The sequence below is a fragment of the Lepisma saccharinum genome, chromosome 4 (genome assembly GCF_977018435.1).
Source record: "Lepisma saccharinum chromosome 4, izLepSacc3.1, whole genome shotgun sequence".
Lineage (NCBI taxonomy): Eukaryota > Metazoa > Arthropoda > Insecta > Zygentoma > Lepismatidae > Lepisma > Lepisma saccharinum.
In genome coordinates this window covers 104,854,212-104,869,140 of record NC_139232.1, presented here as the reverse complement: position 1 = coordinate 104,869,140, position 14,929 = coordinate 104,854,212, and the positions used below count along the sequence as shown (strand labels likewise).

At 37.1% G+C, this 14,929-nt stretch overlaps 2 protein-coding genes across 2 annotated transcripts in view; both read left to right on the top strand.

The window, feature by feature from the left end:
• The window catches only part of LOC145986700 (uncharacterized), a 32,950-nt gene extending 24,470 nt beyond the window's left edge, over positions 1–8,480 (top strand). Inside the window, exon 4 of the mRNA XM_083121013.1 lies at positions 8,396–8,480. Coding sequence (XP_082977139.1) covers positions 8,396–8,471 — 76 coding nt within the window. The 3' untranslated portion in view covers positions 8,472–8,480. The remainder of the gene's footprint in view (positions 1–8,395) is intronic.
• Positions 8,481–8,491: 11 nt separating this feature from the next.
• LOC145986697 (aminopeptidase N-like) overlaps positions 8,492–14,929 on the top strand; it is a 63,465-nt gene continuing 57,027 nt past the window's right edge. Inside the window, exon 1 of the mRNA XM_083121012.1 lies at positions 8,492–8,755. Coding sequence (XP_082977138.1) covers positions 8,588–8,755 — 168 coding nt within the window. The 5' untranslated portion in view covers positions 8,492–8,587. The remainder of the gene's footprint in view (positions 8,756–14,929) is intronic.

Below are 14,929 nucleotides of genomic sequence, written 5' to 3'. Positions count from 1 at the left end.
ACACAATAAGCTTGAAATTGACGGGCCACAGAAATAATTTTAACAGGTGCAAAATATTTGTGGACTTGTTTGCTTTTCCACTCAGACGTCTTCCTGACAATGTATTGTCTTACAATTTGAAATATGATCTTCACCCATTGTAGTGTTTGAAATCATAACATAAAGCAAATATAATATTTCTCAATAAAATAAAATCATACTTTGTTCCAAATGTAATTTTCAATCGTAAAAAAAAATAAAGTGCTCCCCTGTGCTTAGCACCACGCCATGAAGGCGTATAGGGGGTGTGGGGGTAACGCCCCACACTTTCTTGATTCGGTCGTGAGTGGGGGTGATGTGATCAGCATCACGCCCCTGACTGCCTTTACCCCCCAGGTACCCAATGTCATTCGACGCTGGGTGGGCGCCTGGGCCGCTTCCAACGTTAGAAAGGTTCCCGGATTTGAACCGGCCGGGGATCGAACCCGGGATCTTTATCATGGTAGTCAGACGCGTTACCGACTGAGCCACCGCGGCTGAACTATTTTTTCTGACACATATTTAGGTAGCAGTCACCTTTGGTAGTATCAAATTTACTTCATGATAACAATTTTACTGTGAAAGGTTCATTACCTGAATTGCAAAAATCAAATTTTCATTGGTCATAATGCAGGTGATAGTATATAAATATACAAGCCAGGTGGTTATAACTATGACAATGAGGCGCTCTACACGCTGGCAAGGGAAGTGGGGAGCGGGGAATAAGCATGAGACCAACCAGACAACAACGGTGGCGCCGAGAGTTACGATGTGGCGGGAGGGAGTTCTATGCGCACTTCGTTCTACAAGGCGACGGCAACACCATCGGAGAGGCTCTTCTAAAGATTTATGTACACCACCACTTACAATAATGTACATAAACAATTTATCAGGAACTTTACTTTTCATCAAATGGACGTACCATCATTATTTTTGTTATTCAATAAATATTCAATTTTTTTTATTTCTTTGACAAGTTTCCTTGCCATTACTGTTGTTATTACACAAATATTAGCGGTCTTAACTACACGTAAGCCAGATGATGAATGTTTGCTGTTTTATCTCTGATTTTATAGCGTCTTTTTACTATTTGTGTAATTACAATATTTTTTTAGTCAAGATATAGAAAGAACAAAATAAGTATAAACGTTGTCTTTCCTCCGTTTCTTAGCCTGTCGTTAGATACAACAATACTCCCTACACATCGGAGAAATTAAGTACTAATTAATTAATTTTCATATTACAAATAATTATTAACGTATTAAGTAGAAACACTTCTATTATTATATTAGTGAGACACTTGGCTCGGACTGGCTCCCCAAATTATATATTTCTAGATACGTGCCTAGTGATGTGATGAGTTAGCATGACTCGGTAACCAGCCTTTGTTACTTTGTACTGGAATTATTCATGTATCGGGATCGGCATCGGCGACGGCAAATGGTGGTATCGGCTCAGCTCTAGTATATTCTAATGTATATGTGAGCATTTTCAAATCTGAATAACATGAATTACTTCATTTCGGTCGAGGCCCCATCATGCCACTATGAATTGAAAAGCCATTCTGACGTGACATGACAAGAGTTTTACTTAATGTTAGATGAGGTAAATAAACTCAAACTTACCTTGCAACTCGTTTCTGAAGAAAATATCTCCAAGTTTCTCTAACACACTAGACATCCGTAACAAATCAATGTGCAAAGAAGAATGCGTCTCTTTCTCTCCCTCAACAACGGCTCTCGTCAATGGTCTGAACCAGATGTGGAAGTGGTTGGGGGCAAGGTCCGTCGAAGCCCACTTTCCCCAAAGCGAGCGGCAAACACAGGCCAACAGACGTTGGTTGGGGGGTTGCGAGTGGGTTCAAGTTACAGGATGCCTTCAGTTTGACCCAAAATAACCTAGCATTCCAAACATTTGAAAGTTTCGCTACACATGGTCAACTTACGGACACCAAAGCTTGCTTTTCAGTAAAGGTTGAACTTTTCCCATTAGTTCGAAGCAACAAGCTTCGTCCATGTATAAATAGTTTCCGTAACTTTCTCCTTCATTCAATCTTAACTCATTCTTCTAATTCGTAATTGTTATCGCGAAAAACATTTCCTTGATTTTTCACATGGGGGGGGGGCAGAGCAGGGTCTCAGGGGCACAGTTGCCCTCCTGTCCCCCTCTAGCTACGGGCCTGGATGCCGTGATTTAACCCGGGTAAAATAATGTTTTTTTTGTTATCCCTGCCAGGGATGTTTTTATCTCCGCCAAAGGAAATGGAAACCAAATTGTTTGAATTTTGGCAATATAAATTTGGTAGTTTCATATTTTTGTATCCTTTACCATCTTCCATTTTATTTTTTCACCAGTACAAAGTAACATTATCTGCAACCAAAAATAAATTAAAATATCTGATTTATTCCTAAATTTTGCAATTTTGTAGCAAGAAACTCGCGTAGTAACTCTTGCGAAAATAGTTCCATGGCTGCTAAGATACTATACGTTCTGAAACTTTTCATAAAGATATTAGATTAGAATGCTTTATTGTTGTTAAGCAACCTCAAGTAGCAATAGACAGTGTCATTCATGTGCTTTTGTTAGATCACGATTTTATTTTGAAATTACACCAACATTTAGTTACTAATCAGTACATTAAAACAAACAAGTCATTACATTCCAGAGTAAAATAAAATGATACTCACTGCTTCTTTTCTTCTCTGGTTGGTTCTTCTTTTTAATACTGCAAATTTCTTTTCTACAGTCACACAAAAACATACAGACACAATAGTCGTTGAGCACGCACAGACTGTTTCACGGCCTAAATTGTCTGTTCCGGATACTTCCGCAATTTGAATTTATTCTTATTACCTCATCGTCCCGATTCCGTAAGGCGAAGTAAGTGGCGTTACACAATAATGATGATGACAAGTTTCCAGCAAAAACCAGCCCCCCGAAGTTAACGATCTGTTTTGGTGTGCTTTAAAGATGAATAGTTCGATTTAAGAAAATATATTAATTTCCTAGGAACATTCAACTTGCTCGTTCTTCCATTTTAATGAGATTTATCCAATTATCAAATTGGTACATTAAAAAAAAAAGTATTGATAGTTTCATGATGCAATGCGATTTCCATGCGTTCCAGGAAAAACATAGTTATATTTTGTTATTGTTTAATGTTCCTTGCTTTCAAGTGTGTTACTGCTTTATATAATGAAATTGATTTATGTTCATAAGATATTCAATTGTCAAAAAAGTATAAAATAACAATCGATATGACCAACAACACAAAAGGAAATCATGTGTTACAAAGTGTACAGACTTACTTTAAACAAGGGTGTACAGAAAGCGTTGAAGAAGTACACACAACTTTGAATGTGTCCCCAAAGTGTGAAACAAGTGTACAAAATTTCGTCATATCGGATCGCACACATCTAGAACACTTTAAGTACACTTTTGCAACACCTTCAGTACACATCTTGTGCATATTATATGCAAGAAAATCTACCAAAAGTGTACAAGAAGTGTATTTTTTTACAGTGTATCTGGAAGGTCCTTCTCAATCGGTTTCTTTGTCCATACAATAATTAACGACACTCTATTGTTCATTAACTATTTATATTTACGTTCCCTCCTTTTTAACTTTAATTCGCAATCAAGACTAATGTAATGTCTTTGTGATTACAATATCAACGCTCAGATTGAAGAAAGTGCAATCATTTTTCATTCAGAAAATGCCATTCCGACGCTTCGGTATGTACAAGGACAACTAATGTGTTATATAACCGGAAATATTTCATGTTGGCAAGGACATCTTCCATATTTCTTTTCTGAACCGTTCGCAAATGTAAATTGTCATTATTCTTCCTATTTGGCTGGCCGGAACTGTAGGCGATGATGACGCAATCATTCTGAAGGAGCACAACGGTGGCATGCATCACGCTGCTATATAAAAAAAATCTTTTTACTCGAAAATTGTTTTTTTTCTTTTAAAAAAATCTGAAAAACGTAAGAGTAACATAAGCAAAAAGGTTTGTTTTTCGTGCATTGTTTGCTTAGCTGGGATAAACAAAATTGGAAAAACAGTTTAAAGGGGCATCCAAAATTCTGTAAGATGTGCTTTCCTGATACCTTCGATTAACACTAAAGTTAAACAACTTAAAATCATGATTTTCATGTTTCCATAATTATGTATCAATTAGTAATACACATATTTGTTCAACCAAATAGCTATTTTATTTACAAAAGTTTTTGTTTATAATTTAATTGACTTTTTTTATTCCTGATAGGCACAACCCGTCCAGTCACGTAATAACAATTTCACCCGTGTACGGAAGGGTTGACAACGTTACACAATATAAGATAAAGATTTTTTTATTTGGATTTTTTTGCGTTTACTGTTGGCTAATCCCGTCGATGGGGATGAATGGTGAATAGGTGGCACTGATCAAGCAAAATTCACCCATGCTAAAGCAGAGACTGGAACACAGGATCTTCTGTGACGATTACGTGAGTCGACCACTGAACTCTCTCGTCCACCTGTGTGGCTTTCGTAACGTGTGTGCGCATTTCCTTGGATAATAATAATAATAATAATAATAAAAAAATTTTCTTTATTCAGCGGGCGAGGTTCAGCCAAGGGCTGCTCTGCCACCTAACCCTTGTCAATATAATACATATGTGATTATTATAAGCTTATGGAACAGTAAGCTAAACGTAAAAAAGAATAATAATAATACAAATAAAAAATAAAATAAAAATTAAGAAAGAAAAAATACATAGGATTTAGTTGCATACAAAAAAAAAGTGTAACTAGAAATACAAAAAGTCAATAATAATAATAATACAATAATACAATTCCTTATAGTGAGTGACTTGATACCTTTAGTATGTGCCCCGACTCTGCCATTGTTCCATTAACAGCAGATCTTTTATTTTTCCTTTGAAATATAATGGGTTGTTTACACTAGCGATATTTGCAGGCAATGCATTCCATGCTTTGGGAGCCGAAAAGGAGAAAGATGATTTGTAGGCTGTGGTAGAATGATGGGGTAAATCGAAGTTGTTCCGCTTACGGGTAACATACTGATGGATTTCCCTACGGGAATGCATCTTCTCAAACAGGTACTGCGGTTTACCTTCTGTCAGTATGCGGCGTATAAAACAGAGATAGTGCAACTTCCTTCTGTTTGCCATGGTAAGAACCTGATTATTATTTAAGAATGGAAGAATATGATCGGATCTTTTTGCTTGAAAAATGTATCGGAAGCAGGCATTTTGCACCATTTGTATTTTTTTACTGAGCTTTTGCGAGAGTTGAGGGCCGTAAACATTATCACAATAGTCGAACAAAGGGTAGATTAATGCTTGGATGAGTCTTAGCTTGCATTCCGCAGGGAGGAAGTCAGGGAAACGATTCAGATTCCTAAGTGTTCCATAAGCTTTCCTACATTGCGTCTTTACATGTTCTGTCCAATCAAAAATTTCGTCAAAAATCAGACCAAGATTTTTAGCAGTGTTATTCCTGACAATGGGCAAATTGTTCATTTTGAGCTCGATCTTAATATTTTTAATTAACGACCTTGAATAATTAGAACCAATGATCATGAAAGTGGATTTTTCTGGATTTATTTTAAGACCGTTAGATACACACCAGTTACTGACGATGTTCAAGTCAGAATTTAGTGACTGAAGCTTATGTTCCAACGAAGCGTAATGATCTGAGAAATATAACTGGGTATCGTCTGCGTAAAAATGTGGAGTGAAGAATTTTATGACTTGCTGCAAATCTGCAGTGTAAAGGGTGAAGAGGAGGGGGGGGGCCTAATATCGATCCTTGCGGCACGCCTGCTTTCAGCGTTATAGGTTGAGACACGTGAGATGGTGAATTATGTAATACGACCCTTTGGCGTCTGTTAAATAGATATGTTTGAAACCAGTTTAATGTTGAAGGAGAAAACTTGTAATATTTAAGTTTGGCTAATAATAAATCATGCTGCACAGTGTCAAAAGCCTTACTGAGATCCAGAAGTACTAAAATAGTGACTTGCTGTTTATCAATGGCATAGAGAATATCATCCACAACTTTAGCAAGAGCAGTGGCTGTGCTGTGTTTCTCACGAAATCCGGACTGCAGCGGCAGTAAATTATTCGTGTTAACGTAGTTTAACATCTGAGAATGCACTATTTTCTCGAGTACTTTAGATAGCACAGGCAAAAGACTGATAGGCCTAAAGTCATTGTAAGAAGTGGCGATCTGCTTTTTCTGAAGTGGCAGGATTCGTGCTTCTTTCCACATTTCAGGAAAGACGCCACTGGAAAGAGAGGAGTTAATGACGTGCGTTAGCGGAGATAAAACATAAGGCAAAGAAAGTTTGAGCATTTTAGTGCTGATACCATCTACTCCAAAACTATTTGAGCGTATACTATAAATAGTTCTATGTACATCTTTTTCAGTTACCTCAGTAAAGCTAAAATATTGTTCAGCGGTGGAACAGGTTTTGTTCTCGAAATGATTTATTTGCTGAGCCTTAAGTGGAGGAGGAATTTCAGATTCATTGCAAATTTTACCAAAATGGTCATTAACAGCATCTAAATCTTCAGTGGTACTTATGAGAGAGAATGTATTATCGTGAGGCTTTTTATTGTTAACAATACCCAATTGTTTCAACTCATTCCATGTTTCTCTCCGGTTTAAATTTTTCCCGCCAAATTTGAAGGTAAGATAACATTTCTTTTCTTGTCTTATGACAGTTGTTGTAAAATTCCGGAGTTCTTTATATTGTTGCCAGTCGCTTGGATTGTTCGAACGTTTGAACTTTCGTAGCGCGTTATCTCTGATTCTCATCAACAATTTAACATTACTGGTGATCCACGGTGCATTTTTCTTATTGTGCTTTACGATTTTTAGAGGTGCGTGCGTGTCAAAAACATTTTGTATATTTGAGGTCAAAAACTCCACTTTATTATTAACATCATCAAGTGAGTAAAGCTTTGACCAATCTACATCAGTTATATCTTTTGCAAAACTTTCTTCGTTGAAGGTATTAAAATTTCTACAATAAACGTAACTCGCTTGAGGTTCCGGCTTCTGCAACAAGAAATCAGCGTACGCAACGCAGTGGTCTGATTTACCGATTGGGACAGTGACGTCAGTTTTAAACAGTAATTCTGTATTGTCGACAGCTATGATGTCAAGCAGCGTTTTACTTTTTTCGGTGATACGGGTTGGTTTATTAACTATTTGCGTTAGACCAAATGAATCAAAAATCGATCTTAAAAGCCGTGTTTCTGGTTTATTCGGGGTGAGATAATCGCAGTTTACATCTCCTAAGAGGAAGAGATTATCAACTAGTGGATAGATTTCGGACATTAATTCTTCGAACAATGTAAGTTTTGTGTATGGGACATTTGGCGGTCTGTATATGGAACATACACCAAACTGTTTATTCATGTACTTCAGAATCAAAGTTAACGTTTCGATGCCTTCAGTATTTACTTTCGTCTCTATTGTTCGAACAATTAAGTTAGATTTATGAAAAACTACAATTCCGCCACAGTTTTTCTTGGTTCTATTTTTTGTTAGCGTTTCATAACCCTGTATACTAATTAGAGATAGTGGTGTTCCGTCCTTTATCCAGCTTTCTGTAATGACAATCAAATCGAAGTCTCCCTCTTTTACAACAAGCCGCAGTTCGTCCATTTTCGGAACTAGCGATCTGACATTCGCGAGAGCGACACGGAAAAATGAGTCATTGCTTGGCCCTCCCCTTCCCAGCAGCTGGTCATTACCTCGGGGGTTAACGGGAATCATCCTCACATTTGAGCCCTTGCAAGGAATGCAGTGAAAAACTTTATACATACATCTGTTATGAAACCATGAAGAGCATTTTGGTCCATTTAGATCGTTGGGCGACAGGTATTGTGCTAATTTCTAGCTAAGGAGGTGAAAATGTATGCAATTGACTCATATCGCATGATCCGACCCATCTTAAAACTGATCAAAGTGTTCACATAGTCAACGTTGGTAATTCTATGATTTGTAGTAACCCCGATTACGTAGTGCTAACATCGTCGCCTTGTTATCAAGGAGTTCCTGGTTCGATACCCGGCACAGTCAAATAGTGCTTCGGATACCACGTTAAACCGTAGATCCAGTCCCTTTAGCCTTTCTGTGAATAAAGAGAAATTAGAAACAAACTATAACAAACATATAATTTAGACTTTGGGCTAGAAAACCCAATGCATCCCTAAATTCTGAATGTTAAAATCTTTCATCTGTGTACAAGGTGTGTGCATTTTGGGGGAATGGATGTTATACAAGATAACTTTCTCGGAATGTCTGTGACTTGTGGTCTTTAAACTAACCAAGATTGTATTGTTCTTGTTCTTGCAGATCATCAGCCAACGCTAGTGAACATTTCCTCCAAGAGCGCTTTACAACAAATTCTTTCGCCGGTGAAACAAGATGAAGACTGGACACACAGCGTGGATAAACAAGGCTTTGTTGCCGTTATTGTTTCTTGCAATTTTCAATTTCAAACAATCCCAGGAAAGCCTTGTTGAGGAGGCGGAACCTCTGCACAGAATGAGAAGAGTCAGCAACTATAGAATCGTGGACACTGATTGGGAAAAGTTTCTTCTGGATGAATCCACAGCTGACCAATGGATAGACAGCCTGGCCACGGAGGAATGGTCGGATGATATCAATCTCCACGAAAAATCGATTAGTGTGCGCTCTGCTGCAATGCCGGAGGTGAGAAGATGTGGTCAATAACCTTATTTTTTTATGGTAGTAAGGTGCAGTAGTGTGTGCAAGATTTTCGAAGGAAGTATTACGTATACTATTTCAAGTAACCAGTACCTATTCTTTTTTGCATACTTTCCTGCTTTTGAAGTTAATTTTTTACATTCCTGCCGTTGTATCTCCCGGTGTCCAATTACAGCGCAGAACGGTTATTTTGACAAAATCCCGTTTCCCTGCTAGCTGCTTTGGGAGGTTGATTTTTTGATGTTGCCGCTTCTTGCCCAAGTAAGTATAATTATTTCCATCGAATCGATAGATAATCACAGAGATCATGAATACACATCAAAAATTTTTGCAAGCTATTCCACAACTGTCTTTTATCCATATTTGTTTTCACTTCGTGCTAAAATTATTAAACCTTAGTCAATTTCCCCTTATTGAACGTTCATGCACAGCATGATAATCTAATTTAATCTTTAAAAGAAATATCCAGACTGCAGAGTTAATTACCAATGTAAGATTCATGTCTCTCTCTCTCTCTCTTTGTACGAAATTACGTAACTTAAAATCATGTGTGCATAACTTTCTCTATACCCTGTAGTTGCTAATTTCTTTTTACCATATGTGATTTTGTGATTGTGCCTTCCCAATTGCATTGTTGTCTTGTATTAAAGGATACCAGATTGGATCCTCAGTGCAGACATATTACATAGCACCATTAAGCCTTGTTTCCATGATTATGAAAAAATATACATATGCTGATCAAGGCAGTAATTTATTTTATTAAAAACATAAACTAAAGGTAACGTTTCAACCTTCTAGCAAGGTCTTCTTCAGACTCTGTATCAAGTACAAAAGTAACAAGATACAAAAAACAGGGCATTATATATACACAAACATTACTCCCTCCAGACTATTAGAAAGTTGTTCTAGAACTTTCTAGCAGGTGGCTTTCCCTTGTCAACTGTACTTTCACCTAAAAGGCTAAACATATTTACTTCCATATAGAATGTGCTTGGGCTTTATATCTCACGCTCTTTTTCCTTAATTCTTCTTCCTTCTCCTCTCCTCTTTCTCTCTTGTCCTTTCCATTCTTTCTAACACCTTCTTCCATTTTTTGTTTAACTTCAGTCCCCCATTCCAATTCATTGTGCCCTCTTCACCTTTGTTCTCGATTTCCTTGTCTTCCTTCCATTTTCTCACTAGCATTCTCTTCTCCCTTCCTATCTGCTTAGCCTCATCCCACTCTATGTCATGTCCTGTTTCTCTCGTGTGTTTAAATATCGCATTTCTCTCTCTCTCTTGAGTCGTACATCATCCCTATGTTGTTTCAACCTGTCTTTCAGTATCTTTTTCGTTTCTCCTATGTACACACTCTGACATTCTTTACATTTTACTTCGTAGATAATCCCTTCCTCTTCCTCTTCTCTGTTTACCTTTTCCTTGTTTACATTCTTCGCTATTCCTAAGATGCTTCTCCCTCCCTTCCTGTAAGTTTTAATGCCCGCTTTCCTAAGGATTTTGCATATCTTCTCTGTGGTCTTCCCCATACTCCTTATTCCAAACCATTTTCTATTTTTCTTTCTCTTCCTCTTTTTCTTTCTCTTCCAATTCTCCCCTTCCTCTTTTCTTCCTTCTTCTGTTTATGTCCAGTCTATCCTGCTTCTCATAGCCATTCTTTTCCAGCTGTTTCCATAGGCTATTTATTTTGCCTTCTTTTTCACATTTCTTCGTGCATATTTTCTTTATTCTGTCCTCCATATTCTTTATAATTTTTTTTTTGTCACCTCACTTACATCACTTCTTTTGTGGCAGAATACCCCTGCTGCATACTTCTTCTGATGCCAAGCGGTTTAAATTTCTTCTCCTCACTTCCTCTTCATCAATATATCAAGATATCTTAATTTGTCTTCTTCTTCTATTTCAAGTTCCAAAAATACCCCTCTTTCTTCATCTTGTATTTCTTTGGCAAAAATGTCGAGTTGCCTCTTCGTTGGCTTCCATATGCCAAAACAATCGTCCACATATCTGCAAAACAGAATTATTTTGTCACTTCCTTTTTCTATCACTTTCTTTTCCCATTCATTCATAACAAATTCAGCCATTGCTGGGCTTAGGCTAGAACCTATATTCAGTCCTTCACTCATTAACATTATTTTATCTCCCACTATACTGTAACCGTTATTCCAAATGGTTTCCAGCGCCTTCACTACCCTTTCACTATCCCATTCTCCTATAATTTCTTGTCCCAATCTCTTTTTAATAATATCCAAAACGTGACCCCTCTTGATGCTCGGGAACATACTTTTCACGTCTAAGCTAAACATTGTCATATTCATCTTATTTAACTTAAGTCCTTTAATGAGGTCTACTACTTGTTCGCTGTTCTTAACTGCTCTGCTTTCTTGCTGTGTTACTAACACTTCAATAACTTCCTTTAATTTATTTTCCAAGGGTTCCAAAATATTGTTTCTGCAGTTCATTACTGGTCTTATCTTTATCTCCTCTTTGTGTATCTTTGGAAAGCCTTTCAAGCTTGGTAGTCTTCCTGTCTCCTTTATGCATTTCTTGAATCCACTCCTCCTACAGTCTTGTATGACCCTTTCTTTTATAGTTTGTTCTTCTTCTGTTCCACAAATCTCCTCATATCCGTTTTCTTTTAGGTCTTCAAACTTCCTTCCTTACCATTCTCTTTCCTTCAACACAATTGCTCCTCCTTTATCTGCCTGCTCTATCACCACATCATTTCTTTTCTTTATTTTCTTCATCCCTTCCCTTTCTTTTTGACTCAAATTATCTACTTTTCCTTGTTTTCCCATTTCTTTCTTCAGTATGGCTGTTGTTCTTCTTCTAATCTTGTCTCTTGCTGGTTCTTCTTTTATATGGAGCACTGCTTCTTCAATGTCATATATAACTTCCTCATAATCTACATTTCTTTCTTTAACTTTGAAACCTCTTCCTAGTTTTAAAAAAGCTTCCTCTTCTTTTGATAAGTCTACATTCCCTATTACCACAACTCTTCTTCGGGTATCCTCTTCTTAGTAGTATAAAATACTATAGGATGAGCACACAAATCATACAAATGAAGAGCTCATATGATTAAACAGACTGATTTGGCTATACTTAAAACAATGTCAAGATGTCTATACGAGTCAATTGCCCAAGTGTGCTACACAGTTAAATGCAAAGAATCTTGAGCCCTAGTTTACAAATGAAGAATTACAGTGTACAAATGAAGAAGCCTCAACAGACTGATTTGGTCATGTGTACAAAAGCTGAATCTGTCAGTCTGTTGTCTGTAAGCCTGCTAAAAATATAGTCTTCCTGATATTGTTATGGCTACACTTAAAACTAAGCCAAAAATGCTCATAAGAGCTTTTCGCTTACACAGTAGTATACTGTAATATATGCTTAAATACTTGTTCAAAATATTTTTGTACTATTATGTTAATATGTTGACGTGGAATGTCCTGAATATTTTAATTCAGGACCGGGCTCAACTCATATATCTAATACTAAGACAATGCATTGTGCATAGGTCTTCTAGAATTGCTCTCTGACTCTTTCATTTCTTACATCATAAACATATGATATTTCACCTATAAGAATAACATTACATATAGTGTCATCAGGGAAGGTATCATGAAATTCACAGATAATTTTAATGTTTGTCCTGTCATCAACCACAACCTGTTTCCTTTTTGAGGTGTTGATGACAAACATGGGTATCTGTGCTTTGAATTCATCTGGTGAGTAATACATGTCGGTATTCCCGGTTGTAACTCTTTTGTATGCTGTACATGCCTCGTATAATTTGAGGAAATCATCCTTGGACATGTCTAAATTATAATTTTCTCTAGGAAACACCTCATTTCTGCCATTTTTAAGATATATGTTCTTGATGTTGCAGCAATCAAACTTACTTGAATTTTTTCCTTGGTTCTTGTTTCTTCCGGTCTAAAAGAATACCACTACAAAATCTGGCATGTCATATTGTATACTGGAGAATGAGTTTGTAGCATCAAATTCATAATAGCTACCAGTAGCAGGTTTCTGGACACATTGATATGTATAAAATTGTAAAGGCACCTGTGGATTTTTTAGTATATCTGCTTTGTATTTAAGAGCATAGCTGGCTTCATATTCAACAACCGGGATTCTTAGCACCATAGTCTGAATAAGACATTTGCCCTCGGCAGGTAGGGTATTAGGCAGAGCTGCCCCAGTAGAGTTTAATGTACTGTACCTCATCAAAGCATTATTATCATTGGCAGCTCTTCGAAATGTGATTCTTAAACCACCCTTCCACATAATGTCTTTGTAATCTGAGAAGAATCCTGGAAACAGGTGCATAGGGAACAGTACAGTGTGGCTCTTGGTTAATATTTTATCACCAGCCTCAAATCCACCTATTTTGTAGTAAGAAGCCTCGGTCTTGGATAAATTCAGTGTGGCCAAAGCTGTAGAGATAATACGAGGATAGTCTACTCTGTTTATAACAACACTATGTTTTCTGATCTCGATTTCAGAGAACAGATGGGGTACAAAATTGACTACCAGTCTTATATTTGAGTTAACCGGATAATCTGTACCATCAAGCTTGACAACATCAAACTTGATATAGAGGTCTGCTCTGTGGGGGTGTATAAATCCATCCCCTACAACAAGGTCAACCTCAATCTATGTGTTGGGTTGATTTAAATTTGCAAAAGTCCTACGGTTCGGGGGGAATGACTGTAGCTCATAACTCTGAATACTTTCCAATTTTTTTGTATGTATTTTTATTTAAATATTAATTTCTATGATAGCAGTTGTTGTGGCTCCAGCAAAATCAACTAATTCTTATTTTTCATTAGTGACCATCAACTCAATGTAGTCTATTCTATCATGGCACATAGGAAAATATAATGTTGGTGATGGAGTGTAGATGATTGGCTCCATAAATTCAGAGTTAGGTTTGAATGTTGCGATGATCCCAGTTTGTTTGTGAGTGCCTATGCCATCTGATTTGGTGATCATACCCTCGGCCACATTACAGTGAATATTCAGAGTCTCTATGGCTAAGAATTTAGGTATATTAATAGCAGTGTGTTTGATGGCTGGTTCAAGTTTTGTGTTGTTCTGAAGACCTAATAGCTCTCCTATAGTACCCAGATCCACTGTCTCTGTAGCAGACACAATCTCTACTCTGTGAGTGACAGAATTTTGAGTTAACGCTATACCTCTGGGTAACTGAGCATTTAGAGTAGACAGATTATACTGCCCTGGAGTGATGACAATGTTTTGGTCACCAATTGCAATCTTGTTGTTGTGGTGTGTAATATTGGGGATCAATTACACGCCATAGAATGCTCTGAGAGCTATTGTTTTGGGATATACTATATCATCATGTAGTCTGAGCTTCAATATTGAATTTTGGCTGGTAAGATGGAATACTCCCATGATGTTTCAGATACCACAAGGTTTTTTGAAAATCTTCAATTGATGGTTTATTTATTTGAGACAGATATCTAAGCATAGATCAACACAGATGTCCACAATTAACATCTTTGAAGTTTTGAACACGGTCATTATTGTAATAAAGATTAGTTGATTTTAGATATTTTACTAAATTCTCAGGTGGAATACCTCCAAACGAATCAAACACAAATGCATCATTGTTTAAATTTTTAAGATAGCAGATCCAGTGAGTGCCCTGATTTTTGTACTTATCCAAATTGACTATGCCACACTCTTTTTTGAGTGGTTGTTCTGGTAAAGAATCAGACATGTACGCACCTCTAAAATGTTTGATGCCCAGTGGTTGGATTAAAGGTCCAATATCTTGGTTGGTAAGCGGCTCTTTTTTTTTTTTAAAAAAAAACCTATTCATGGCTGTCTTAAGACTTTTGCCTTGTTTCTCTATGGCCAGATTATAGCGCCTTTGTTCAGCTAATTCGGCCTTATTCTTCTTGGAATTTATTACTGTTTTTGCTATGGCAGCCGATCCCCCTGCTAAGCTGCCAACTGCACAGAGTGCTGCTAAGATGGCTGGGATACTAAATATAAAGTCTCCCACATGTGATTTTTTTCTGGATTGCTGAAATGGTGAGCCTGTGGTTGGAGCCAATATTTGATCTTGATTGGTCTGAGTGTGCCCCCAACAAAAAACTGGTAATAAAATTGTGCAGGGGACAGCATATA